At 40.9% G+C, this 25,761-nt stretch overlaps 3 protein-coding genes across 3 annotated transcripts in view; all 3 read left to right on the top strand.

Moving 5' to 3' along the window:
• The first annotated feature begins 1,006 nt into the window (after nt 1-1,006).
• Nucleotides 1,007-17,028, top strand: LOC144660473 (solute carrier family 49 member 4-like). The gene is made up of 10 exons (XM_078521105.1): nt 1,007-1,324; nt 3,637-3,727; nt 4,719-4,987; nt 6,276-6,338; nt 8,610-8,739; nt 9,144-9,252; nt 9,514-9,581; nt 12,448-12,566; nt 13,154-13,336; nt 14,518-17,028. Exons 1-10 carry the CDS (start codon nt 1,036-1,038, stop codon nt 14,760-14,762), a joined length of 1,566 nt encoding a protein of 521 aa, XP_078377231.1. The 5' UTR covers nt 1,007-1,035; the 3' UTR covers nt 14,763-17,028.
• Nucleotides 17,029-18,768: 1,740 nt separating this feature from the next.
• On the top strand, nt 18,769-21,003 carry LOC144660367 (uncharacterized). The gene has a single exon (XM_078520971.1). It carries the CDS (start codon nt 18,842-18,844, stop codon nt 20,525-20,527), a length of 1,686 nt encoding a protein of 561 aa, XP_078377097.1. The 5' UTR covers nt 18,769-18,841; the 3' UTR covers nt 20,528-21,003.
• Nucleotides 21,004-24,009: 3,006 nt separating this feature from the next.
• LOC144659310 (uncharacterized) overlaps nt 24,010-25,761 on the top strand; it is a 3,950-nt gene continuing 2,198 nt past the window's right edge. The window contains exons 1-3 of the mRNA XM_078519725.1: nt 24,010-24,064; nt 24,650-24,766; nt 25,172-25,294. Of these exons, the coding sequence (XP_078375851.1) occupies nt 24,764-24,766; nt 25,172-25,294 (126 nt within the window). The 5' untranslated portion in view covers nt 24,010-24,064; nt 24,650-24,763. The remainder of the gene's footprint in view (nt 24,065-24,649; nt 24,767-25,171; nt 25,295-25,761) is intronic.

The raw sequence follows: 25,761 nt of genomic DNA, 5'->3' as shown, positions 1-25,761 counted from the left end.
CCAGACTAGGAGTATTGCTACTCCCCCCTGGATGGGATGCTAGTCCATCGCAGGGTTACCTTCCAGCAGTAAATTCGCCGGTACCCATTTATACACCTGGGTGGAGAGAGGCACTGTGAGAGTAAAGTGTCTTGCCCAAGAACACAACGCAGCACCCCGGCCAGGCCTCGAACCCGGGCCGTTCGACTCGGAGTCGAGCGCGGTAACCATTAGGCCACCGTGCCTCCCACAAATACTCAAAATTGTTAGTGTAGGATGGCCCTATAACCACTTGGCTGCGACAGTCTCACTTCTGAGCAAAGCCATGAGAACGAGCTGGCAAGTCAAACAAGGACAGGTGGTGGGTAGCAAGAGAGAAAGTGGTGCTTGCTGGCTCCTCATCAGCTTGTGTAAGTAAGCCTGAATCAGTTTCCATATTTGGCTTCCATTCTTGACATAAGTGGCCTGGTTGGTTCCAATATACATGTAAAAGTATAAGTTGTTTGCATAGGAGAGTATGAGCCACAATACTCTTCTTATCCAGTGGAGGGGGACAGGGAGCGGTACCCCGGGAGGAAAGGGACGGGAGAAGGGAGGGCGGGGAGCGGGACTTCTAAGGTGGGGGAACCCAGGGAAAACTAGTATTTTTTTTTCTAACAATGCGTTTGTCCATAATGTTCATCACCGCAGTTTGCGTGCTATTTTTAGTTAAACTACGATGGCTAAAGAAAAAGAGTATTTACGATTTCATTTACGTGTGATATGGTCAAGAGACGTTGAAAACTAGTAAAATTTTGCAACATAAGTAAACAACAGACTTCTCAACATCAGAATTTTAATTTTCCATTATTTTTACTTCTTTATGTAAATGCAGATCAGAATTTTTTTGCTTGGTCCAGCAGAACTTGTATCTTTCCCCCCAAAATGTATGCAAAAGTGTGAACTAAATTCCAAAGCCTCGTTCCCGCCCTACCCTACCCCTACTCGAAACAGCTGAAGCCAATCAGACGACCGTCGGCGCCGTAACTCGAATTTCACATTCATAAACAAAAGAGCATGGCGGATTGTGTGTTATCAGTGAGTCGAAGCTTTGTACGATCCAAAAGAGATCTAGACACTGTCACCGAATCCTGCTCCGTTTACAAGAGAAGATGGTACATTTTAACTATCTTTTCCCTGATTGCTGGCGTACAAGCCGCTGCATGGAACACATGGGGTCCTATAACCGGGTCTGCCGAGGACGTGTTTGGTTGGAGCGATGGCACGATCGCTTTGCTTGAAAACTGGGGACCGATCGCATACATTGTGTCATTCTTGTTTTTTTCGTGGCTCATGGACGTTAAAGGTTTGTGAGAATATTTTTGTTGAAGAAATCTTGAGCTTCGATTGAATGCATAAACATGCTGTTGCATGCGTATATTATGGTACGGCGCGTATTTATTTGCTGTTTTCAGTGTAAACGGCTTTTGAGGGGCTTTATACAGCACTTAAATGCATCGTCTGCGATCAGATGGGTACTTTTTTTAATCGCCTAATCGACTGTGGAGCTTATGAAGTTAATTCTTTGCGTCTATTAGACAAAATATTAAATTTAGGAACGAAGGACCCTGCAGTGTTTATAAAGCTGATATTTGTGGGACCCTGCATGCTTAGCTTGGGGAATTGGCAAAACAAAACGCGCGCTTTTTATGAGACTTTTAAAGAAGCTTTATTGTTTTTTTTATAACAGCGATTAAATTTGCATAAATCACACTAGTATTTAGCAAAAATTAAAACTGTTGGTGCCTGAAAAATGGTGTGGCGTCTGTGCTTTCTATTCGCGCGTTTGTGTGTGCAAATGTGCTCGTTCCGTGGAGAGCAAGACAAACTCGTCATTCAATCGAGGCTGCCGGTTCACTGACGTCATGATCACGCGTAACGTAATCGTTTGCATAACAAAGAGGCACTCCAGGGTAAATTCCGGGTGCTTACCATTTAGCCAAAAAATCCGGAAATTTCGGTTTGAGTCAAATGGTAAGGTAATTTTCCGATTCATTCGGAAATTGTAGACTACCTCTAGAGGTACTCCACTTTTTCCGTTCGGAACGGAACATCGGAAATTTCCTTACCATTTGACGTCTTCCTTTCCAGGCCCTTTTTAGCACTTTCGCGCGGTTTTAGTCGTGTTTTATACAATATGGCGTCTTTACTGTGACCATTTTAGAACGTGTATGTTCACAACTCGACCATAGAAATGCTCAGCACTTTTTTTAACAGGAGATAAAAGCTGCCTGCCTCTGGTATTCCACGTTGGAATTGCTCATGTGTTCATTTTTTTCTTCGGGACAGAAACTAGCTCGGCCGTGCCAATTTTCACTCGACTGCGAAATTCACTCGGTGCGTAGGTGGGAACAGTTAAAACCTCAAAATAACCTTGTATTCTGTTTAAATGCGCGCGCTGTGTTTCATGTGAACAGCTGACGGCAGTAAACAGCGTCAGCCCATCTTGTTCGTCAAAAAGTTTGTTTTCTACCTCAAAATATTCAGCTATATCGACAGAAAACAACACTGAATTTGGCGCTTGATCAAGTGAGCGGGATGGAACGCCTGGTAGAATAATGGTAAGAGAAATCTCATCCGGTTGGTCGGCATATTCGGAAAATCGCTTACCATTATGCAACGGTCGCACCAATCCGGATTTTTCTTACAAATGGTAAGCACCCTCCAACAGGCGACATGGCCCAAAAAGTAGTGACAGCACATAAAATAAAATTGTGACAAACGACAGCCCTTATGAAACAACTAAGATATCCGACAAGGACAAGCAATTTCCTTTCAATTTAATTACCAACAGCGACATGAAAAGCAATAAAACAGTGACACAGGAAATTTTTAAATTTAGAGAAGCCACCCGGGAACCCCCTCCCCCCCCCTGGCAGGGCCTTAACAAAAGCAGTAGTGCATTTATCTGATACTTTTAACATATGTATTACATAGGCGGCGGAGCAAGGGGGGTAGGAGCTATAGCCCCTTTAAAGGAAAATATGAGGGCTCAACCCCCACACCCACTTTTGGTGTCAAAAATCTTGCGATCACAGCGTAAAATTGGTTTGTCAAGATATTCCATCTCTTGAGTGAGTTCAAACATCTTCGAAACTTCCTTGGAAGTCTTTGGAAACTCTGTTTATCTTGGAAAAGTTTAAAAAACGATCCAAATCGGGTCTTTTTAATGTTTTTTTTTTATTGTGTTGGGCTCTAGAATCCATGGTCTGGGGCAAGACACTTTACCCCTTACATGTACTTCATCCCCATAACAAAAGGAGTTTCAAATCTTCCAATCAAATCAACCGTTTTTAAAACTCATAAAAACAAACAGATTTTAAAACGGTCAATTTGATTGGCTTCTTCTTTTTTAAAATCCAGCCAATCAAATCAGGTGTCCCCAGAGGCACTTGTTTCTATTGCACAGGTAGGGACAAGCAGCTCTAGGGACGAGAATCCCCTTACGTCTCTTCTCAGGTTTATAAATTAAGGGGGTGAATTGGTCAGTATAAAATGCAGGCTGCAGACTGTTCCCTTGTTTCCGCAAAAATTCCCTTTTCTTCCCTTGTTTCCTAAATTAAGTCTTTTGTTGATTTTTTGTGATCCCCATATTTTGATTTGTTTATCTCATTGTAGGTCTAAGGATCTCAGTACTAGTCACAATTGCTCTGATGTTTGTTGGAACAGGATTACGGTGTATTACATCAGATCCAAAACAAGCTACATGGTAAGTCAAAATATTTTTGATTAATTTATTTTTGTTTTAATTTAATAAATAAATAAAAACAGAGGGCAAAAAAGAAAATCTGGGGGCTGCTAAAAAATATCAAAAGGAGCAAAGTTAAAAAATTCAGATGTGTCTGTAAGTGTGAGTCAAATCCATTTTCATTTCTAGGATGTACTGTATTGTTTCATTCAATAGGTTTACTTTAAATATCCTGAAAGGTATAACTACAGCACTTTACATATACAGTTGCAATCATGACTACAGTTGTGGGGATTTAAAGGGAACAAGCCATAACTGTATTTGGTGTTTTTTTGGTCCTTGAACAACCTCTAACTTCGGAATGTTTAAAGTATCTGGTAGAACATCTTCAGCACTCTTCCATAATGCGTGGAAGAGTTTTGAGGGGGTGGTGTTGTTTGTGGGTCATATTTTGGGTTCTTTTTTTTCCCTTTTTTAAAAAAAAAAACCCCTAACATTGACACCCCCTATAGGGGGGAGGTCTATTTTAGGGGGTTGTACAGTTTGCAGACCGCCGTACTTTGTTCATCCTAGACCACAAATTTCTTTTATTTTCCCCTGAAGACTGAGACTGCCATAAATTTCTTGAGTGTGCCCGCCAGACCGCCACTCAAAATCAGCTTAATCCGCCAGAGTATAATAGACCCTCTTGGAAGTCATCGGAAATCCTCAGCAACCTTATGCATAGGAAAGGATGACATAAGGATAGGTCTTGAATTCCACCATTGCAATTAACCCATTCCACCCTTCTCTCCCTGATCAATGGGGCTTAAGCCCTCCCAGAATTTCCGAAAAAATAAAGACTTACTAAGGGAAGAGTCTTTTAAGCCCCCCCACCCCCTTTTCAAGTCACTAGTCAGCCCCCCTATTTGGAAAAATGCTCCGCCGTCCCTGCTATGAGGAAGCCAGAAGCTATTAAATAGCAGTTCTATACGCATGTAATGCTGCTTAATTTTTTTGAATGTATTATTAGGCTCATCCACATAGGTCAATTTCTTAATGACCTTGCTGCACCAGTTGCTATGGGAGCTCCGCCACTGGTATCATCAACTTGGTTCCCTCCTAATCAGAGAGCGACAGCAACGGCCATCTCGTCATTAATGAGTTACGTTGGGATATCGATATCATTTGGTGTTGGTCCTTTTGTTCTAAATCCATCAGAAGTGGCAGATCCACCTTCAACAATTATTAGTAATGGCACTGCTGTGGACAGTGTTGCTGCTGGGAATAATGATACAAACAGTTAAGTAAGCTTATCATACAGCACAAATTATTAACATTTTTTGACTGTGATTTCAGTGTAGCTTAATAAAATGACATTGGAATCAACTGACCTAATTGAAGCCTGAAATCACAAACGAAACAAAACCAGACAAGAAACCCACTAAATGCAGTGAATTTAGTGTTTTTTTTTGTCTGTAGGCCCACTTGCTTACAAAAAACTTTACAGACGATTCTATCCATCCAGGCAGGCATTTTTTTGAAACTTAATGATGACAAAACTGGATCGCATCGGACCCGCCAACAACTAAAAGTCAACCTAGATACGCTGGGTGATACTAGTGTTTCTCTTATGGGCCAATCTTGTGTTGGTGACTCAGCTGATTTCAACGTCCACATTAGGAAAACATGTAGTCTTCCTTTGTACACAAAAAATAACGCATCAGAAAAACTAACGTCAGTGCAAAACATAGTCTTGCATTAGTAATTTTGACGTCTATACTGTAACAGTCTGCTGTACGGTTACACCAGTTACAAACATGTTACGGGTACAAAACGCTGCTGCAAGACTAATCTCGTCCGCGTTTTGGTCACATTTCTCCGGTTATGAAAGACTGCTTGGCTACCTGTTGTATAATGTTTAAAATAGTTGTATTCACATTCGGCTATACTGGTAGTGCCCCCGCATACATTGTATATATCAGTAATAAGACTTAAGCAAAGTCAACTTATATGCTTCGTTCAAATACAAGCACTTTCTCTCGATCAGCCATGCAAAATGAAGAAGACAAAAAGAGACAGGGCCTTCCTTGCCGCTGCACAACTTTGTGGAACGCCCTCCCAGATGATCTGAGAGCTTTGGACAATTTAAAAAGTTTAAGTCACAGCTAAAAACTCATTTTTTTAAATTAGCATATAATTTGTGTTCTTAGTGTTTTTAACATAGATTAACATAGATATGAATAATTTTATAAGTAAATTTTTGTTGTAAAGCGCATTAGATATATATGCATGGATTTTTGCGCTATAGAAATAATAAATAATAAAGTTATTATTTTTCTCGTATGGACATTATGGGCTGAAAGTGCCCTCCGTAGATAAAAACTATCGTGTCACGTGATCAATTTACACCAATATAAATCTGTGAAAATTAAGTGGTGAACTATAATGGCTGATAGTATACAAGTAGCTCAACCAACGAGATTGACACTAAATAATAATTTTGATGAAGTGTTTGACTAGCACACCTTTTAGGTGTTAAAAGTGAGACTTTTTGATGTAACTCTGTTACTCATTCACTATCACACAGAAATGTCCTGGGATGAAGCTCTGTCAACTGCAAGATGGCATATCATGTTATATATGTACATTGGTAGGTGACAAAATAAGAAGACATTGAATTTCACCCTAGCTAATGAAACAAACAAATGCAGGGGCTTTCTTAAACTTTGGGAAGGGGCTAGGGTGATTAAGCTTACTTCTGAAAAGATAAGGTAAAGTCTGTTTCAGAGCCGTGTGGCCCATACAGCAGAAGCCTATCCTGGTTTCTGTAGCATTAAGTGGCTAGGAGTATTTCTACTTCTACTCCCCCTGGATGGGATGCTACTAGTCCATCGGTCCATCGCAGGGTTCCCCCCTCCCCCAGCAGTACATTCGTCGGTACCCATTTATACACCTGTGTGGAGAGATGCACTGTGAGAGTAAAGTGTCTTGTCCTAGAAGACAATGCAGCAACCCAGCCAAGGCTAACTAGCACGCTAACTATTAGGCCACTGCACCTTCCACTTTAGACTTGCTCCAAGTCGCTCGTTAGATTCGCAGGAGAATCTAAGGGAGGGCGTGCACGGGCATGAGAAACAAAATGGCGGAGGATCGTGGCAGAACAAGCGACTTGTCTCACCTGCAGCGCGCCAATTCTGAAAAGTGGCGTCACCGGTGGATTTTTCCACCGGTGACGCCATCGAGATTATGTCAATCATATCATTGCGCGCGAACTTGCTGAGCGCGCTGTGCCCGCCAACTTAGCGCGCGCTGCTCGCTAAGTTTTAATACTAATACCTCTTGAGCAGACTTGTTTCCTTCTCACATCGGCAGTTTAAACCAGTTTTGGAACAAACATTACAAATGTCTTCTTCTGTACCTGTCCCTTTTAAATCTTACAGAAATGAGAGAGCCATCCAGGGCCTTGAGTATGATTTCCCACGAAAAGGGGAAGAAAATCGCAATTTTAACACACGCCACAGCTTGCGTCAGCTGCACACGGTGCACGAAACAGACGTCAACACGATAAAAGAAACCAACTCAATGCACACGAAATGATGCAATATTTTCGCAGCAAAAAACGTCAGCTAGAATCGATTTCCTGCAAGTGACACAAGTCGCTCGTTCTGAGCCATTTCATGGCAAGTGCCATTTGTTTTCCTTCGCGCGCGGGTTCACAGAAATGAATCCCGCGCGATCACGCGCGTGCGATTTCAAAGGTGATTTTACTCAAGTGCTGCAAGTGGTCTTTCGCGCTTGATTTCAAAGCGATTTTATTTAAGTAACTATAGATGCAAAGAAGAAACGAGCGACTTGGGGCAAGTCTACTTCCACTTCTGAAACGGGCCAGTAACTAAGTTAATTTTGTTGCTGTGATGGACTAGCATTCAATCCATGGGGGAGGGGGTCGCAATATTTTCTAGTCACTTTTTGTTAATGTCCGGGAAAGACGGGAGAGATGCATGCAGGAGCCATTTTGTTTTGCACGCTGGATTCCAGATTGAATGGTCTGAGTTTGAACCCTGGCCAGGTTCATTGCATTGTGTTCTTGGACAAAACACTTACCGTATTTATTCGATTAAGTGCCCAACCTCGAATAAGCGCCCACCTCGAATAAGCACCCACCCTGTAGGTAGGAAAAGTTAATAAGCGCCCAGCCTCGATTAAGCGCCCACCCCCACCCCCTTAAAAGAGGACACAAGAGGAGTATTGACTATTATTGACTGATTAAGATTGAAATTGACTAAGTACTACTAAGGGACTACCCAGAAGACCGAGTTTTCTTCATATTTTACAGAAACTTTTAATGAATTGTTAAAATTCAGCTGTGGTACATCTTCACGTTTTGTTATTATATATTGTTTTCTTGCAAAATAAACGTACTTCTTGCTATAAATGGTGAAAAGTTAATAAGCGCCCAGCCTCGAATAAGCGCCTCACCTCGAATAAGCGCCCACTCTCAAGGTCCAAAAATTTAATAAGCGCCCAGGGCGCTTAATCGAATAAATACGGTAAGCCTGACTCATAATGCGTCTCACCTCGAATAAGCGCCCACCTCAAATAATTGTAGGATCGCCCTGCAATGGGCTAATGTTTCATCAAGGGGGAGTTGAAGTACCCCCAGTTGCCTTGTGCTACATAAACAGGGATAAGCTCTGGGAGCATGGGACACTCACCTTGATGCAGAAAAAATGTGGAAAAACTGAGCAGAATAAAGTAAAGGAAGAAAACCGTCAGAGCAGTGGAGATGACAGGATCAAACAGCATAGAGGGAGTAGAGTAGGCTAATGATGGTGCAGTGACACTCACTGCACTTAATTCCCTCTTATAGACTCAATCAAGTTTTGATTGTGGTTTTTGTTGTTTTTTGTTTGAACTGCAGTGTTTGGACTGGTATCCTTCTTGTTTCTGTGTGTGTTGGTATACTTCCCAGCCAAACCTCCCAAGCCGCCAAGCTTTTCTGCTGCAAAAAAGAAAGTTGATTATGTAGAGGGAGGAAAAAGGCTCATGAAGTAAGTCTCATTCAAATGAAAAAAATAATTATTATTATCTGGTATAAAGGTAACCAATTCTGAAAGGTTGATTGTAATGCACTTTGTGTCCCTGTTTGGAGACCCTTCATTTCCAATGGCTTGTGTTGAGCACAAAACATCCCCCCCCTGCCCCTCCGATGCCCCCCTGCCCCTGACGATAGTTTTTTAACCTTTTAGGATGTTCATGCTAATTGCTTATACCTTACTGCACACGTAATGCATGACGCAATGTCATGCCAGATCATGCATTGACGCTAAGAAAGAAATTTAAATGCATAAAGGGCTGGTAGCCGTTGCGTTAACTTTGCTTGCAGTTTACTCTCTTAAATGGTCATTGTCCCATGTTACAAACATCATATTGTCACTTTTGTTTGTAATTGTAGAAACTGTCAGTTCTGGAATCTGAACGTTCTTTATGGAGCAACAACAGGTGTTTTCAGTGGATGGGGTGGAGTGTTAGCTGTCAACTTGTTGTCATTCAACTTAAAACAAGTAATTCCCTTACTAGAGATACATTATTTGTTTGTTATGATCTGACTTAACGTATATTTATCCAACAAAATCTCAAACTGCTTTGACATACTGAAAAAATGTGCCCACGTACAGTTCAGTAAAGATCAATGTTTCGCTGTCCTCATGATAGAACTTGACAATGTTTTCGTGAGGACGGCGAAACGCTGTTCTTTACTAATCTTGCTGTTCACACATCACTCTGAAGGCTTGAAATGTAAGAAATTTGATTTTGCTTTTTAGGATACTGCTGGCTGGATTGGTTTCTATGCCAACATTACTGGATGTGTCTTTGGATTCATTATGGCAAGGTATTAAAGGGGGCTTCGATTGGGACTGGGATGTCACTAAGGACCGGCTGCTGGCTAATTTCACCCACTGAAAGAGAACTTAATCTGGCTGAAATTTCACATGAAAACAAAGACTTGGGTAAACTTTTAGAGCTACCAAAGCCAGAAAAGCCAGCAGGGCTTGTTGATGAGCCGGCTTAGTGTTTTCTTAGCTACATCCCTGTTGGGGAGGGGGAGGTATGACTGACTTACTCCTAACTCTCCTCTGGGAGAACAGGGCCATTTGGGGGGGGGGGGGTATAGTGATTATTGGGGAGGTGTACTCACTCAAAATTTACCTTAAAGGAGAAGTTCACTCCAGAATGGCCATTAATTATTTTTACGCCAATAAAAAGTTTATGCAAAGATATGTTATTCACCAAAATTTCAGCTTCTAACGAGCGCTTAAACCCTACGAAATCCTTTTCTGAAGAGGCCAAAACTCGACAACTGAACGCCGCCATCTTGGAGCTGTTAATGTATGCGTGACGTCAAAGAGCTCAACCTGAACTTGAGCGGTAAATTTTTAATTACTTCAAACTCCTTGTTTCTTTGTAGTGGCTTTTGTTTGTCAAAATGCCTGTTTGTGCAGCTCCATTTTGCTTAAACAGAGCTCCAAGAAATACAAAAAGAGGTATTTCCGTTTTCACCGTCTTTCGATATTTAAAGAACAATTGCTCGAAAGCGGACACAAATATTTGTGTGTTTCGGCGTTAAATCGGGGTCCGATCGAGTTCATTATCGAAGTGCAATTTTCTGCAACTTTTTCAGGTTGATCTATTAGTACCTATCCTTCGAGACCCTCGATTTTTCTCGTCGTCCCGCTCGACAATCTGTCTCTGGGTCTCCGAGGATGATCATGTTACCAATGTTGCAGTATTGCATACGGTACGTGCATGTTGCAATCAAAATTTGTGACAAACAGAACATAAACAACCAATAAGTCCATAAACGGCAATGTCGCCAATGTCCTTCGCGGTAATAAACGTCCTCCTCCACTGTTCGCGTCAGTCATGACGACATGAACGCGAACATTGCTGTTTCGTTTTGTTTACAGCATCCATCCTAGTTATTTTACACCGGACGTTTCCTTGAACATTATAAAAAATTACCAAAGTAGCAGACCGTACCAGTTTGTCGTAGCAGTGCTACTGAAAAGAATATATTTACTTGTTTGCTTGACCACAAATAATCGCCGGGACCTCGATCAAACGCCCCCAGAATTTATTTAAAAGTTAGCAGTTTTGACCCGGCGTTTATACGAAGCCGGCGTTTAATCGGGGACCCGCGTTTAATCGAGAAAATACGACGAAGTCAACAACAACAACAGAGAGTTTCTCTGGTTGATTAAAAATCTTCCCTGAAATAAAGTAAAAAAGTGAAGTAGCATAATCGTAGCATTGGTTGGTATTGCGTCTGCCTTTTTCTTTTGTTGTGGGTATTTTCACTCAGGAGACTGTATCCGCTTCTTCGAAGAAGTCTTCCGTATAGTTTTCGGAACACACAAATATTTGTGTCCGCTTTGCCAGGAATTTTTCGTTCCTGTCCATTCTTATAATCCATTCGTGAGCATTTTTTCTTTTAGATATTGAAAGACGGTGAAAGGTTTTTTGTATCTCTTGGAGCTCTGTTTGAGAAACATGGAGCTGCACAAACAGGCATTTTGACAAACAAGACAAAACAAGGAGTTTTGAGTATTCAAACTTCAGGCTGAGCTCTTTGACGTCACGCATACATTACAAGCTCCAAGATGGCGGCGTTCAGTTGTCGAATTTTGGGCTACTTTATAGAAAGATTTCGTAGGGTTTTAGCGCTCGTGGGAAGCTGAAATTTTGGTGAATAACATATTTTTGTATAAACTTTTTATTGGCGTAAAGAAAATAAATGGCCATTCCGGAGTGAACTTCTCCTTTAAGCTCTTATTTCAGATAGTTGTGGGAGTGCAAGGTATGTATGATCTAGGGTAGTTTAATATCCGTAATGGGCCACACATCTTCAAACATGTGAACAGACATTTTTCTGGGATTTGAGTTAAATGTCACATTCTCACACTTCACACTAGTATAAAATAGACTAGAATACAATAGACCGGGTAAAAAATCCTTCAGCATACAGTTACACTTTAAATGCATGTACTTCACACTCACATGTAGATGACAGCTTTTGCTTGCTTGCACTTTGTCATTGCAAACCTATATGAACAGTGAACTGTTCAGTTACAGATTACTGGCCAAGTAACAAGATTATGAGTCAAAATTTTTATGTACTCGGAGATTTAAATGCACTGTTAGAACGTATTTATGTTTATTTACAATAAAATATTGTGGGAGACATGGTGGCCTACTGTTTAGTGCACTGAACTATGCACTGAACGCTGGGCATTGCCAAGCATTGGCATGGTATTTTTTTCTTGGGCAAGACACTTTTCTCAGTGCCTCTTTCCACCCAGGTGTATAAATGGGTACTGGTATAATGTATTTTAACTTACTGGGTCAAAGGGTCTATTATAGGGGGTCCTACAGTCTGCAGACTGCCATATTTTGTTCTTCCTTGACCACAAATTGCTGTTGTTTTCTCCTGAAGACCGAGACCGCCAAAAACTTCTTGACCGTTAACCACCAGATAATAAAGAATGTGCCTGCAGACCTATGCTCAAAACTGGCTTAATCTGCCAGACCGCCAGAGCATTTTTAACTAGCATCTCATCTGGGAGCGAGAAGAAATACTCCAAGTTGTTTCATGCCAGAGATAAGCACCAGTCTGATGGGCCACTAGCTTTGAGCGTGGTTGTTCTTCTTTTTATAATAAAATATTACTAGTGATTGTAATTCATTTTTTTTCATTGTAGGTTTGCAGACGTATTCACTGGGCGCATGAAGTTGTTCCTTATTTTCTTATTTCTTGGTTCTACTGGTTCTTTCCTTTGGTTTTCTCTTCTCTGTCAAGGGATCATTCCATTCTCACGAGGTGGGTGTACTAACTAAACAATTTCAGTGGTTTCCTAACCTTTTCACAACAAGCATTAGGATTGATCAGCCATCAATACTTACAGTGACCTTAGAGTCTATAGAATTAGAGGTTTGAGTTGTTTACTATTGTTGCCCAGTGTATCGTTACTTGCGAAGTAAAAGAGTGCCAAACTCGCTTGTGTTTGGATTACATGTAGTAGTAGAAAAGCAAGGAAATTGTTGTTGAACCTTGGACGCTGGATCGAACAGTCTGGAGTATAGTCAGCGTGCATGCAGATGAGGGACACGTCCTGAAAATTAAAAAACAGTGAGCCGTATCAATTGTGGTGAGAACGCAACCTTAACAGCCAAGAAAATGTAAAAAGCTAGTAAAAGATTTCCGAAATGAAATAGGGAAGGGAGAAGGGAGCCAGGCACCTTCTATCTCACTCCTAAATCTAGTATCCATATGAAGCTAAGGAAATATGATATCTGGCTGGAGTCATTGAGTTTGCCTTTGTCCATTGTCCTTTTTGTTTTGTTTTTTAAATTGCATGATTTACTCTGATCAGTGCAACATCTTACTGAGACTTATTTTACGCACAGTTTGGCTGTATATCTCAGCAATCCTGGGTGGCTGCTTCATCAATGGTTCCATTCCGCTGTTTTATGAGCTGACTATCGAGACAACGTATCCTATCGCAGAAGGGATTCCCATGGCTGTGGTCACCACCTCGAACCATGTGGCTTGCTTGTTGTTCTTGGGTGCACTGATGATTCCTGGCATAGGTAAGATAATTTTACACGAACGAACGAAAGAACGAAAGAGTGAACGGACGAACGGACGAACGAGAGAGCGAGCGAGCGAGCGAACGAACGAACGAACGAACGAAAGAACGAACGAACGAACGAACGAACGAACGAACGAACGAACTACAACGAACGAAAGAACGAACGAAAGAACGAACGAACGAACGAACGAACGAACGAACGAACTACAACGAACGAAAGAACGAACGAACGAACGTAATAACGAATAAACGAACGAACGAACGATCGAACTTTATTTGAGTGTAAAAGTCTGTGTCCGAGCCAAGTGGCCTATACAGCCGGAGCTTATCCCGGTTTCCGTGGCATTAAGCAACTGAGAGTATTGCTACTCCCCCCTGGATGGGATGCTAGTCCATCGCAGAGATTACCCCCCAGCAGTAAATTCGCCGGTACCCATTTTATACACCTGGGTGGAGAGAGGCACTGTGAGAGTAAAGTGTCTTGCACAAGAACACAACGCAGCGCCCCGGCCAGGGCTAAAACCCGGGCCGTTCGACTCGGAGTCGAGCGCGCTAACCATTAGGCCACCGCGCCTCCCTTATTTGAGTGTCTAACTTATTTATTTCTGGCATTGGTAAGACACTAGAGCGATTTTCGATTGAGTGTTGTCAAACCAAAACCAAAGTCATCACTTTGGCCAATCACAAAGAACACAGACAATCCAGTGGTCCAATCAAAACTCGAAGCAAATATATGTAACCGGTCGAACCCCCCAACACCGGGCCAAAAATAACAACCCCCTGAAAAAGCCACCTTTCGATAGGGTCCCAATGAGATATAGGGCTCCAGGATCAAAAAGGCCAGGCCTTCAAGCCTCCAGGTCCCCAGAAAACTGGGCTCTGGCAATCATTCTTTGGTCTCCACGCTCCGGCTACCCCCTCCCCCTGAGCCGGTGAACAGGCTCCCAAGTGGAGATAAGCGTAAAATAAATCGGCGAGCAAAGCGAGCCGTGAAGGGCGAGCGAAACTCAGGCCCCGCTTGCTTCGCTCGCCGCGTCCGCTTGCGTATTTTTTTTTTTCGCCCTACCCCAAGGTAAAGGCTGCTAAATTCTCGTTACTTTCGGAACGTAACAGTATTTAGCATACGTTTGGTCAAAACTGCTTGCCATCAAAAATTCTTCAATCACTTGTTTTATACAGGCACCATGTGGATGAACTGGTGTATGGTGGCTATCTGCGGCGGGTGTATACCTCTGTTACTCCTGTTCAAAGAACAATACTCTCGCCTCGAGCTTGACGCAGCAAACAGGCAAGCAAAACGCGCTGCTGTACAAACCTTGGGCCACGACGAACAAACTCCTCTGATATCGTCTTTAGATGCGGGTTATGGCGGAGGTGGCGGTGGAGTCAGGAACAGAACTGGGTCAGCTACGTCTGAAGTGTAAACTATTGAATATTTACAGCGAACACCTCTGCATATTACGAGGTGTCCGTATTAATAAAGGACCCTAGCCACGCCTTAAAATCCTTGAAATGCGCCATTTTCGATGGCATAGAAATTCTCAAAATTGTGTGGTGAGGCGAAATCTCTTTCCATTGCCGCAAGTTGTGTTACTGGAAGTCTGTTAAATAGGCCATTTCTGAGTTACCCTTGGTCTCTGTTTCAAAACGAGTCTATGTGCGAAACCATTCAAATGAAAATGAGTTTGATTTGCATGAAAATGGACCTGTAGGTGAAACTCATTTTCATACGAATGGTGTCGCACATAGACTCGTTTTGAAAAAGAGGCAAAGGGTACCTCGGAAATGGCTTATCTACCTTTATCAGTTTCACGGCGATCTCTTTCGTTTAGACACGCTCCGCATGAAATATAATAACGGAAAACCCGTATGTCAACAAAAAGGAAGGCGTGGCTGACTAGGGTCCTTTAAGCGGGTAAATTGGGAAAAAACGTACGAGATTTTAGCATACAAGGACATTTGATTTAGTTGTTTAGTTGGCATAAGGGGACAAAAAGGCAAAAAAACTAGATCAGATAACATTAAATTAAATAAGATTAGATTAGATTGAATTACATGAGATTTGATTATATTTTTTAACATTGATGTAAATTTTTAAATACAATTTACGTTTTTAATCCTATTTTATTGTAAAGCACCATGAGCCATGTATATTGGCGCCTCATAAACCTTTATCATCATCGCCGTCGTCGTCATCATTATTATTATTACTATTAACTGCAATATTGGTTGGCAATTCTATGCTGCATGATTTGAAAAGAAGTGGAAGGACACCAATTGGCCACTTAGGAATCAGTTTTTTGATGATATTCAAAATTACTGGCTTTTCGAAAAAAAACCTCTTAGCGTGTTGCAGGCATTCGGTTAGTTGGGGATTAGCACGTAGAATGGCGAGTGGGTAAAAAAATGAGGTCTTTCTGAAAAGAATCCCTAAAAGTGACCAATCTGGGCGTGGTTTAAGCTTTTTTGTGCCCCGAAAAGATACCATAATACTGAAAATTGAATTTATATTTGTAAAAATATGGGCGTTTTGCCCATATTTTTTTGCCCACTCTTAAGTGGAACCAAAAATCCTAAATTTACACCCCTAAGCGAGACGACGAGCATCCCCGCCCCTTTCATATTGGAGTCCCCCCGCGGGCCCCTGTCCATTTTATTTTCACTCACCTCGCTGGTCCCAACCAACCGACGCCTGAAACAGGATAATTGTTTAATCGGGCAGAAAACTCCAAAGAGTTTTATAATAAACAGGATGGTTAAGATTGAGAGGATTAAAACGGATTGCGAAAACAAGCTTTAAACCTCTTTCATAAAAATTCGCCATAACGCATTATTGTTTCTATTATAATTGATGTTAAATGTACCGCGCAATTTCAGTGTAGCTATTTAAGTCTAAATAACTCCATAAATGAACAGTATTTAAATCCAATTCACAATTTTCTTTGATATCAAGAATGTAATATATATTTTAAAGTGTATAGATATAATGACACGAAATCGTATTTTTATCACTTGAAAAGAGTTATCTGTGGGAACCTTTTACTAATACTATATACTAGTTAGGCAACCCTTTCGAGTGGTATACTTAACAATTATTCCACGAGCCCGCGTTGGATATGAGATGTTAGCATAACCACACTAACCTACTATTGGTAATCGCGCAATCTGATTGGCTACACAGGTGCCTACTATCGATCCGTAGAAGGCTCTCGGAGCGTGCTTAATCTTCGCTGAATTTTATCAATCAAAACCTTCAATAAATTAACTCTAGCTATATTTTGTGTTTAATAGATCGGTCAGTGGGTTATGCTAACACAATTAGACGAAACCTCGAGCTTGCCATCTAATTGTTAAATAGAAACCTCGAGCTCGCCGTCTAATTGTTAAGTAGATAGCCAACGAGGCGCGTATACCATGCCATAGAACATACGCTTACTCAATTTCGTCGAGAATAAGCGGTCGCAGCGCACTAGTGGAAGGTTGGGTTGAATACCGTCGAATATAAAACGGCTTTCCTGTATTCTGATTAGCTGTATTTTCTATAGCATAGTAAAAATAAATTTATATTGCCCCTTAATGACAATTATAATATGCCATATTGAATATAAATTGTAACATCTATATGCAATTTTCATATTTTCTTAATTGTAAATATATTAAATCCAAACAAAATAAAAACGTGGATATGTCGAATAAATATTTTTTCTTTCTCGATGTAACGTTTAAGTCGGGTTTACACGAGCAAAATTTATGTGGCAATTTTTATTTTCTCGTGTAGATGAAAAAAATTTGTCAATTTTTATGTGACAAATAGTGCTGAGCACTGTGCGCGCGTATCTCTGTGCGTATCTCTGCTGTTCAAGGTCATTAATGGCGCACTGAACTTTGAACTTCCGACAAATAATTGTTGTGTCGTCTACACGATCAAGTATATCTGTCACTTAAAAATTGTCACAAAAATTGCTCGTGTAAACTCGGCTCAATCATCCTTGCATGTTTATGGAAGTGATACGTCTTGCTTCGGGCTGGATTTTTACCTTATGGGATTAGAATCGCTTATTACGGGACAAGTACCTCTTCTTAGGCGGGATTGCTCTTGATTTTCACGAGACAAATGAGAAACGGAAATTCGTCGAATTCTTCTGCGGAAAATTTTGCAAAGTTGAATTAGGCATGTTCTTTTAACACGAAGCGTGCTTAGAAACGTTTTAAATAATTTGATTTTAGTCGTGTAGTTTGCAGATCTTGACGAAATAATGAAGAAATAGGGTTAACGTAACATTTCTCGCAATTTGCTTGCAAGTTTTTTTAATCTGTTTTAGAATTAAAATGGTAAAGTTAGGCCAAAGAAAGTGCTGGCACATCAGGCAATGTTTTGTGCAACTTTGTCGCGCAACAAATTTGCGGGACAAGTTGCGCGAACCACTTCGCTACAAAAATAGTAGCGTTTTCCTAAGGCTTGCAAAACGTTTAAACGCAAAAGAACTCGAGAGAAACAGCGAGCCAAGTACGAGGTCCCGTTTTGCGCTGGTGTCCAGCTCTCTCGCGATTCTTTTTCCGCGTTCAACGATCAAAGAGAAACGCGAGATAGCATAAAGGGCTGTAAACAGTCAAAGCGAAAAGTAGAATTTGTATATCGTGACGCTAGTTCAGGGCGTCCCCAGCCTTTTTGAAAAGGAAGAGGGGACATCACGGACTCATCACGTCCCAGGAAGGTTGTTCTACAGCCGTTCAGAACGCATGTGTATGTTACGTTTTTTAAAAGAAGAATTCCTTGAGGAACCGCACGGTTTAAAAATCATTTTAGCTCTCTGCCTTCTTATGATTCTGTTCTCCATTCTTATCATTTGCAATACGTTAAACTGAAAAGTAGAGGGGGGGGGGAGTGGGGGGTCCAAAGCCCCTGGAGCCCTCCCCCGAGGACGCACCTGTAGTGCATCACAAATTCTGTCCGGCCTTGGTATCGCACCGTTATCGCGGAGGTGACAGGTTTAAATCCCGTTGAAGCTCTTTTTGTCCATTCTTCTTCCTTAGTTCCTTTGCAATTTCTTTAATTGCAATTTTAATTTCTTTACTTGGCAGTCATGGTATGTTTGCAGACAACTGCTGAGTTGCACGAATCGGATGCCATGCGTAACATCGGAATTTATTTCCTGCGGTCGACCGGTCATGTCAGATACGCGTGCCACAAATGATATGCGTGAGATATGCATTCCCAACGAAGTAAACAACTCATTGACTTCTATTTTTAACAAGCGGTGAATTCAATTACGTTTAATTGATAGTAAAGAATGTCAACAATTGACTATTATTGCTTTTAATTGTTTTCGTACATTTGAATACGTGACTAAACTCCGACTTTGAGAAACAATTAAGATCCGGTTTATAGAGATTAATTACTTGTAAATACCATAGATTTCACATCATCGACAGATGATACTTTCATCCTTTGCTCTTACTTTCCATTTGCTAGCTTATTTGGCGAGTAGTTTTAGCTTTAGAGATGAATTCCCCGAGGCACAAATGTTCCCTTTGTGGCGGTTCGCAGTATGAACTCAAATGCCTTCCGTGTTCGCATAGCGTATGCACTCATTGTATTCAAATTGAAAACCGTGCACAAACATCCGTCCACTGTCCAATTGACGAGCATGAATTTCCTCTGGCGAACAACGGAATCGATAGCCTACCGACCAAGGGACTTTTGGTTGAAGTCTCAAGTAATCGCAAGGATCAATCGCCAATTACAGAGATGCAAGCACTTTTGACGTTCACGCAGGAATACAAGAATGACCTGGCTACTGCCATCCGAGACATTGAACATAACATTCATTCATCATTATCCCTGCAGGAGAGCCGTGTGAAACAAGAGATTCGAAACACGGCCGAAGAGTTAGTTGAGGTCATTTTAGCGAAAGAGCAGGAGTTATACAAAGAAGTCGATCGAGTCATCGAGGCAGAGAAACGAGAAAAACAGCAAGAAGTAGCAGATTTTGCGTTACAAGCCCACCATATTATTCAAGTTGTACAGCGACATCAAAGCCAGTTTAAGCAAGGGAGGGATAGTAGCGCCTTGCTTTTGAATCAACTACAAGAGGAATTACAGGCGGTTAACGAAAGAAAACACGCTCTAATGGAGAAGAATCAAGATTCCTCGACCGAGATTTCGTTTATGGTGAACGAAGCATGCTTTGAAGAACCGCTTGGGAAAGTGGATTATAAAAGAGGCAAAGAAACCGGAAATGGACGGCTCAATTCAGCTTCATCGAAACCGGCGAAACGCTCTTCACCCAAAAGCGAGAAAACGCCGAGAAAATCGGGGCAAGTTATTGCCACTATCTCTCCACCGAGCCCCCTCTCAGAAAAATTTCGTCCCTGGGCACTGTCCGTCAGCGAAAACGGCCACATAGCTGTCGTGGACAGAGGAAATAACTGCATTCACATTTTTAACCCCAAAGGTGAATTTTTACGTCACGTTGCCAAGCCGTACGGAAGCCGAAGCAACTCGTTGGAGGTGTATGGCGTGACATTTATATCACGCAACACGTTTGCAGTTGCCGAGTACTCGCCTTCTACCGGAAGTGGATGTCTCCTGGAAATGGCTATTTCCGGTGAGCACTTACGCGTCATTGCCAATCTCAAAGGGCCAGCCTGCGTCACTTCGTTTGCCTCGGCATCGAGTAGAGGCAAAAAAATCATTGCAGTGTACTACACAAACAGCTTGGAAGCGCCAGATGTGTTAGGAGATGAAAGCAAACTCGAACTACCCTTAGGAAGCGATGAAAAGAATGGCCTGTTCCACCCTCAAAAAGGCGTCTTTCTAAACAACAAACTCATCTTTTCTGACAGCAACGAGGTGGAAAATCAAGGATCCGTGAAAGTTTTTGAGGCGGATGGCCACTTTAGCAACGAATTTGGAAAACAGCCACTTTGGAACGAGGAAGGCCTGGGGCATCCTTTACGTATTGCCGCTGACCCGTTTAAGCGCGTGGTTCTAGTTTACCAACATTTTTCCAACAAAATGAGAGTGTATGACGTCACCGGCGCGTGCGTTTCAGAGTTTGATACAATATCGGGGCTTCTTGATTTTACTGTGACACCCGAGGGCAGACTTGTCGCCACGTGTAGCAAGAACAGTGAATTTCCGAATTCAGTTATCGTGTTATCTTACAATGAGGGACAAAAATCCTGAACTTACTGCTGGAAAGTTGTTTGAATCTCGTCACTCTGTTGGCCTTGCTTATAATATATTCACAATATGTTATTTCATGGCTTTGCGCTGTTGAACGCCGCAACAAGAAATTGTCATAGGAAATCGCACGAACGCAACGGAAATTTGTGGATTACATGATACGAACTTGAACATAATATTTATCATGAGAACCAGATTTATTGTAGACAGGAACTATAATCGGCGTTGTACTGTTGATATTACTTTTAAAAAATTTGCGCTCTCCTTTACGCGCGCGCTAGGTATAAAATTGCGTCTATGCGCCTGACTGTGGCTTCGCAAAAGGCTTTAGTTAGCTTGTTCGTTGTTTTATTTTGGTTGTGCAACTGTGTAATAGCTTCTGATTGATTGTGATTTGATTTGTTTAATCAAGTACAGTGTTTTAACCACCATTGCTTTTTATGAGTAATAACTTTTTTAAAATTACGTTTTTCTACATTTCTTTTTTTTTTTTTTTTTTTTTTTTTTTTTCTAAAGCTATAATTACGATGTTTCTTTCAAACTCAAAATATTTTCGGGTGCCGCAAATTGACTTGTGAATTATCATGCAAAATAAAATGCAAATGAGTATAACGCCACGAGGCTCAAAAACATCAGCGTGTTTTGATAGAAATAGAAGGAATCTACGCGAATTTTCGTTTTATGTAAGAGTTTTAGGAATGCCGGCTGCTTTGAATTGTTTGTTTGGTAGTGAATTTATATAGCTAAAGAGACTTATAGCTGGGAAAATAATAATGCGTTCCAGCGAACGAGTGCGTACTGGTGCCCAGATAGATTGCGATGAAGGTGATTTTTCGCATCACGAGAACGAGTTTTCTACACACGTGATGAAGTACATTTCTGTTTGCACGTGAAGGTTCTCGCAAGAAAGGATAGTAAGCGTTCTCATGGAAACCGTTTAACCTAAATTGTGACGGGTTCTGTTTTTCGATTTGCTTGCTTTGTGTTTTGTTTGTTGCTACGAGACAATCCTAACGTTGTCATAGAAACTGATTAACTAAGATTGCGAGGAGCTCGTTCTGTTTTCCTGTTTGTTTGTTTTTTGTTTTGTTTGTTGCTAGGCTACAGAACCGGAGATGAGTTAAGCTCAAACGCACGATTTCTAACGAACCAGTCATTAGATTTTTATGAAATTTTACATGGTTATACTTTAGAAAGCAAGAAAACTGCTGATTACAAAAAAAACACGGCCAGCCAGATGGGTTGAATTTTTTTCTCAGCCAGCTGGAAAGTGCATGAAGAACAGCTTTTCTGTGGAACAGCTTCGTTTTGTCCTCCTGTTAAGCTTGCGTCATGGTGGATTATCTATTTCGTCATCAATCTCGTTCCACGTGATTGTTTCGTCATGAGTATTATATTTTAAAACATCTCTTTAAAATGGTTCCTATATTTTTATATTCGAAATCCTATTAATAGAATTTTTTGCAATCACTGTGTTGTTTTAATTAAACTCGAATCATCGTTGAACAAATCATGTGCATTTAATTAACGTATCGTTTCTAAGGGATAATCCCAACGTTGTCATGGAAACTGTTTAACCTAGATAATGAGGAGCTCGCTCTGTTTTTGTTTGTTAGTTTTTTGTTTTGTAAGTTGCTTGGCTACAAAACCGGGGATGAAATAAAGCTTGCGTCATAGTGGAATATCTATTTCGTCATGAGTATTATATTTATTATATTTAAATCCTATTATTAGAATTCACTTTGCAAACACTGTCAGTGTTGTTTTCATAAAACTCGAATCATCGTGGGACAGATCATGGGCATTTAATTAACATACCGTTATATTAAATCACTTGTGATTTTCTACTTAGATAACCATGTATTTAGGCAAATCAAAAATTGGCCCAGAAATTGGTTTTACTTTTATTTTATTTTTGTTGTTGTTGTTTGTTGCGATGGGTGCTGTTTTGAATGTTTCAGTTTGTATTGTTGCCAGGAGACTACCAATATATATATTCTCATGACGTGAAACATCAGGTGAGAAATCCGGCTGTAAATGAAACATCAAACGCAATATCCGCCTCTGTTCGCATTCTACACGCATTTCAATGTATACATTGATATTAAAACCCTTCCGAGATAAACAAAGTTTTGGGTGATGTGTTTATTTTTAGCAACGGCTTGATTGACACAGAATTGCACCGTTTCCACCGACATGTCTTCAAAGAAAAGTGCCGACTATCTATCCACTCCCCTCCTCGGTGCATGTAATGCCGTTTTCCTACCTGATTACAGACTGAAAGCAAGAGTTTTTTGATGGTCTATTTTTCAATTCACAACATTTACTGATTAAACTGTTATAAATTTAAAAAAATGACGCGTTATTTGTTATGACGTATATTTTAGGTCTTCGTATCGAGTATTGACGTTTTCATCCCCACTCAATTTCTTGTTGAAATGACGTAGTTTTTGTTTTGTTTAACTTCATTTAAAAACAGCTAGCTTGATGAAGCGAGGGCTGTTTTTTACTCGACATTCCAGTCCGCAACTCTCACCCGAAACTATGTTCAAGACCAAGGAGGTGAAAAGAAAAGCTGAATTTCTGCAACTGCCACGAATCTTCCAGGAGGTACGTGTTTTTTCGTAATTTCATTTCCAACAATTCTAATTGCATTATTGCTCCGCAGCAAAGGCCCGCTATCGCTTTTAGAATTGCCTCAGGACGCGGATGAAAATATAAATCGTTACAAATCTAAACTGATTCTATTCGGCGATACGCCACCAGAAAATAACTAAAATAAAAACTTTCCTCCCCTCCATAAACGACTTTATAAACTAAACACGGACGATCAATTCATTGTTGATCAGTTTGGCAAAATTTATCCACGAGTCTTCATTTCTACTTTTATGAAGCGGCATACTCAACTATTGAAATTTGGATCGAATTGTAAGTGCTGTCGAAGCAGATTCAAATGAAACTCTTAAACTCAAATTCCTTTAATTTAAATTTTGCTTTCCCTGTGAATGATTTCGACAGTGATATAAAGAAATTTAATAGTAGTGTAGAAATCAAATTTGTCGGCTGTTTTGAGATCGTTGATGACAATTGCCAGAGACACCAAAAAATGTTTTTGTTGTATTGCTTGCTCGTCATTTCTCTTTATAATTATTTTTGTATTAGCAACATATATCAGGGAAGATTGCGAGCTTTGAGAGCTGAATGGGTTAAGTAAACTAATTAGCATCGATTTAAAAAGAAAATTATCAGTATGGGTTGGCTAAAATATGAATATAATTTTTATCCTGATTTTTATGTACATATAGTACGAATGTACGAAAGCCGCGTGATATGTAGAAATTGGGAAAATAGCAATAGTCCGAAGAAATACGAAGAGGTAACGAAGATATAACGGCTGTCGATGACCACTCGGAGTATTCCGAAGATTTCCGAAGACAGCCCTAGGACTCTCGAAGATTTTCGAAACACACCCGATGAACGACGAAGACTGCCGAAGATACCCAAAATGTTTTGAAGATTTTCTTACACTATCGCAAGGTTTGCGTATACTTCAAGAATGTTTCGAAGTGTTTTGGAGACGCCAAAGATACTTAACAACCACCTGCGCAACAACAATTTTTCGCGCATTACCGCGTCAACTTTTCGTCGTATATTAAACGAGTCAACTTTTCGCGCAAAATGTACTTGGCAACATGCATGTTACACGAGACGATTTTCAGTCGACTCGCAACATTTTGCGAGCAACGCGCAGATACGCGAAATGTTGTGTCCAGGCTACGTTGAACAGAATTCTGGGAAGGCGTTGCGCAAAAACTCGAAAGCTACCCTGTTACACGAGCCAACTTTCTAGATATTCGACCTCTTGTGTTGCTAGTTTTTGACTTAGGTTCAGAAACTCGCACCATATTGCCGAGAAAAAAGTTGTGCAAAAATCGTCCCCGGTACCATATTACACGGATTTTTCGTGCAACATTGTTGCGCAAAAAATCGTTGTTGCAAGTTGTCCCGTGTAACACCGCCTTAAGTTATTTCCTATTTTTCTCGTGTGATTTGCAGATTTTGTCCAGTTACTGGTTTTGGTTAAGTTATTTAATGAAGAATTTTTTTCTTTATCATTTCCAGAGGAGAGAAAAGCGATGGTTACGTCGCTCAAGCGCCATAAACAGTTTTGATGTTGAATCTTGGCCAGACGGTGAACAACTTAGGCCTGTAGACCCACGAGAGAGATGGCAGAAAATGGTGAGAGAAAGAACAAATGAAAGACTCGTAAGAGTGCCTAACAATGCTTGTCTCGAAATAATAAAGTTAATGAGCACGAAGTTAAGATCACGGAGAATTAAAATCTTTTAATTTTTAATTTTTTTAGGTTGTTGAAGATCCAACATATCTATGATTAACCAGCTCATTATTTCTCTTTTGATTGATGAGCGGTTTTTCGTCCTTGCTTCACTTTTTTGTCTTCCTTTCTCTGTTTTTTTCTCCCTTTTCTTAACCAATCAGATTGTTTCTCGAGCGCTCGTGCTTTCGTGCTCTTATTAGCCGTCACGACTTGTTGTCACACATCGTTACTCAGCAACGCCTCTCACTAATACCGCAGGCTCGGTCGTTCTCGAACAGTTTTTGATATTTTTCTCTTGTATGCAGAGAACACCAGACCCGTGGCTTGGTATCATGAACGCCATAAACAGCTTTCAAGGTCAACCTTCACCTTGCATTGGACGCAGAAAGCCTGTTCCTGTCGATCCACGTGAAAGATGGCGGCAAATGGTAGGAAAAAGCTGGATTAATGATGAATTATAATTGGTTCAGAGAATACGGTCAACGTCATAACCAATCAGGTTACAGATGCTGTCTTCTTGACCAATCTGATGCCATGTAACATTTCCCGTGCTTACTTGGGTTTCAGCCGCGCTTGGGACCACTTCCACTTGCTTTCCCGCGCTTACATCGATTACATGTTTTCGTCAGTAACATATTTTCCTCACACGAACCTCGCTTGACCGAGAACATGTTTTTCTGCGCTTGACGCCGGTGCATGTTTTCCCCCCTTATTGGTTCCATATTTTCCCACCAATAGAATTCTAGAGTTTTGATTAGTTTATTTTTCCATTTGCACCTGCAATGATTGACCCCGCGAACTGTAGAACTTAGTATAATTTTCTTATAAACTTACGGTCGCGCTTTGTTTCTTAGAACGCGAGCCTGGGCTCCAGAGTGAGCCAATCACCACACAG

This window comes from Oculina patagonica, chromosome 7 (genome assembly GCF_052425735.1).
Source record: "Oculina patagonica isolate OP01 chromosome 7, crgOcupat, whole genome shotgun sequence".
Classification (NCBI taxonomy): domain Eukaryota; kingdom Metazoa; phylum Cnidaria; class Anthozoa; order Scleractinia; family Oculinidae; genus Oculina; species Oculina patagonica.
The sequence above is the reverse complement of the archived record's forward strand: the minus strand, read 5'-3'. Positions and strand labels throughout refer to the sequence as shown.

Coding starts and splice junctions, on each gene's coding strand:
- LOC144660367 (XM_078520971.1), top strand. CDS start 18,842: ATGAATTCCCCGAGGCACAAATGTTCCCTTTGTGGCGGTTCGCAGTAT.
- LOC144660473 (XM_078521105.1), top strand. CDS start 1,036: ATGGCGGATTGTGTGTTATCAGTGAGTCGAAGCTTTGTACGATCCAAA. Junction 4,988..6,275: donor TGGGAATAATGATACAAACA/GTTAAGTAAGCT, acceptor ACTATCACACAG/AAATGTCCTGGGATGAAGCT. Junction 8,740..9,143: donor GGAGGAAAAAGGCTCATGAA/GTAAGTCTCATT, acceptor TTGTAATTGTAG/AAACTGTCAGTTCTGGAATC.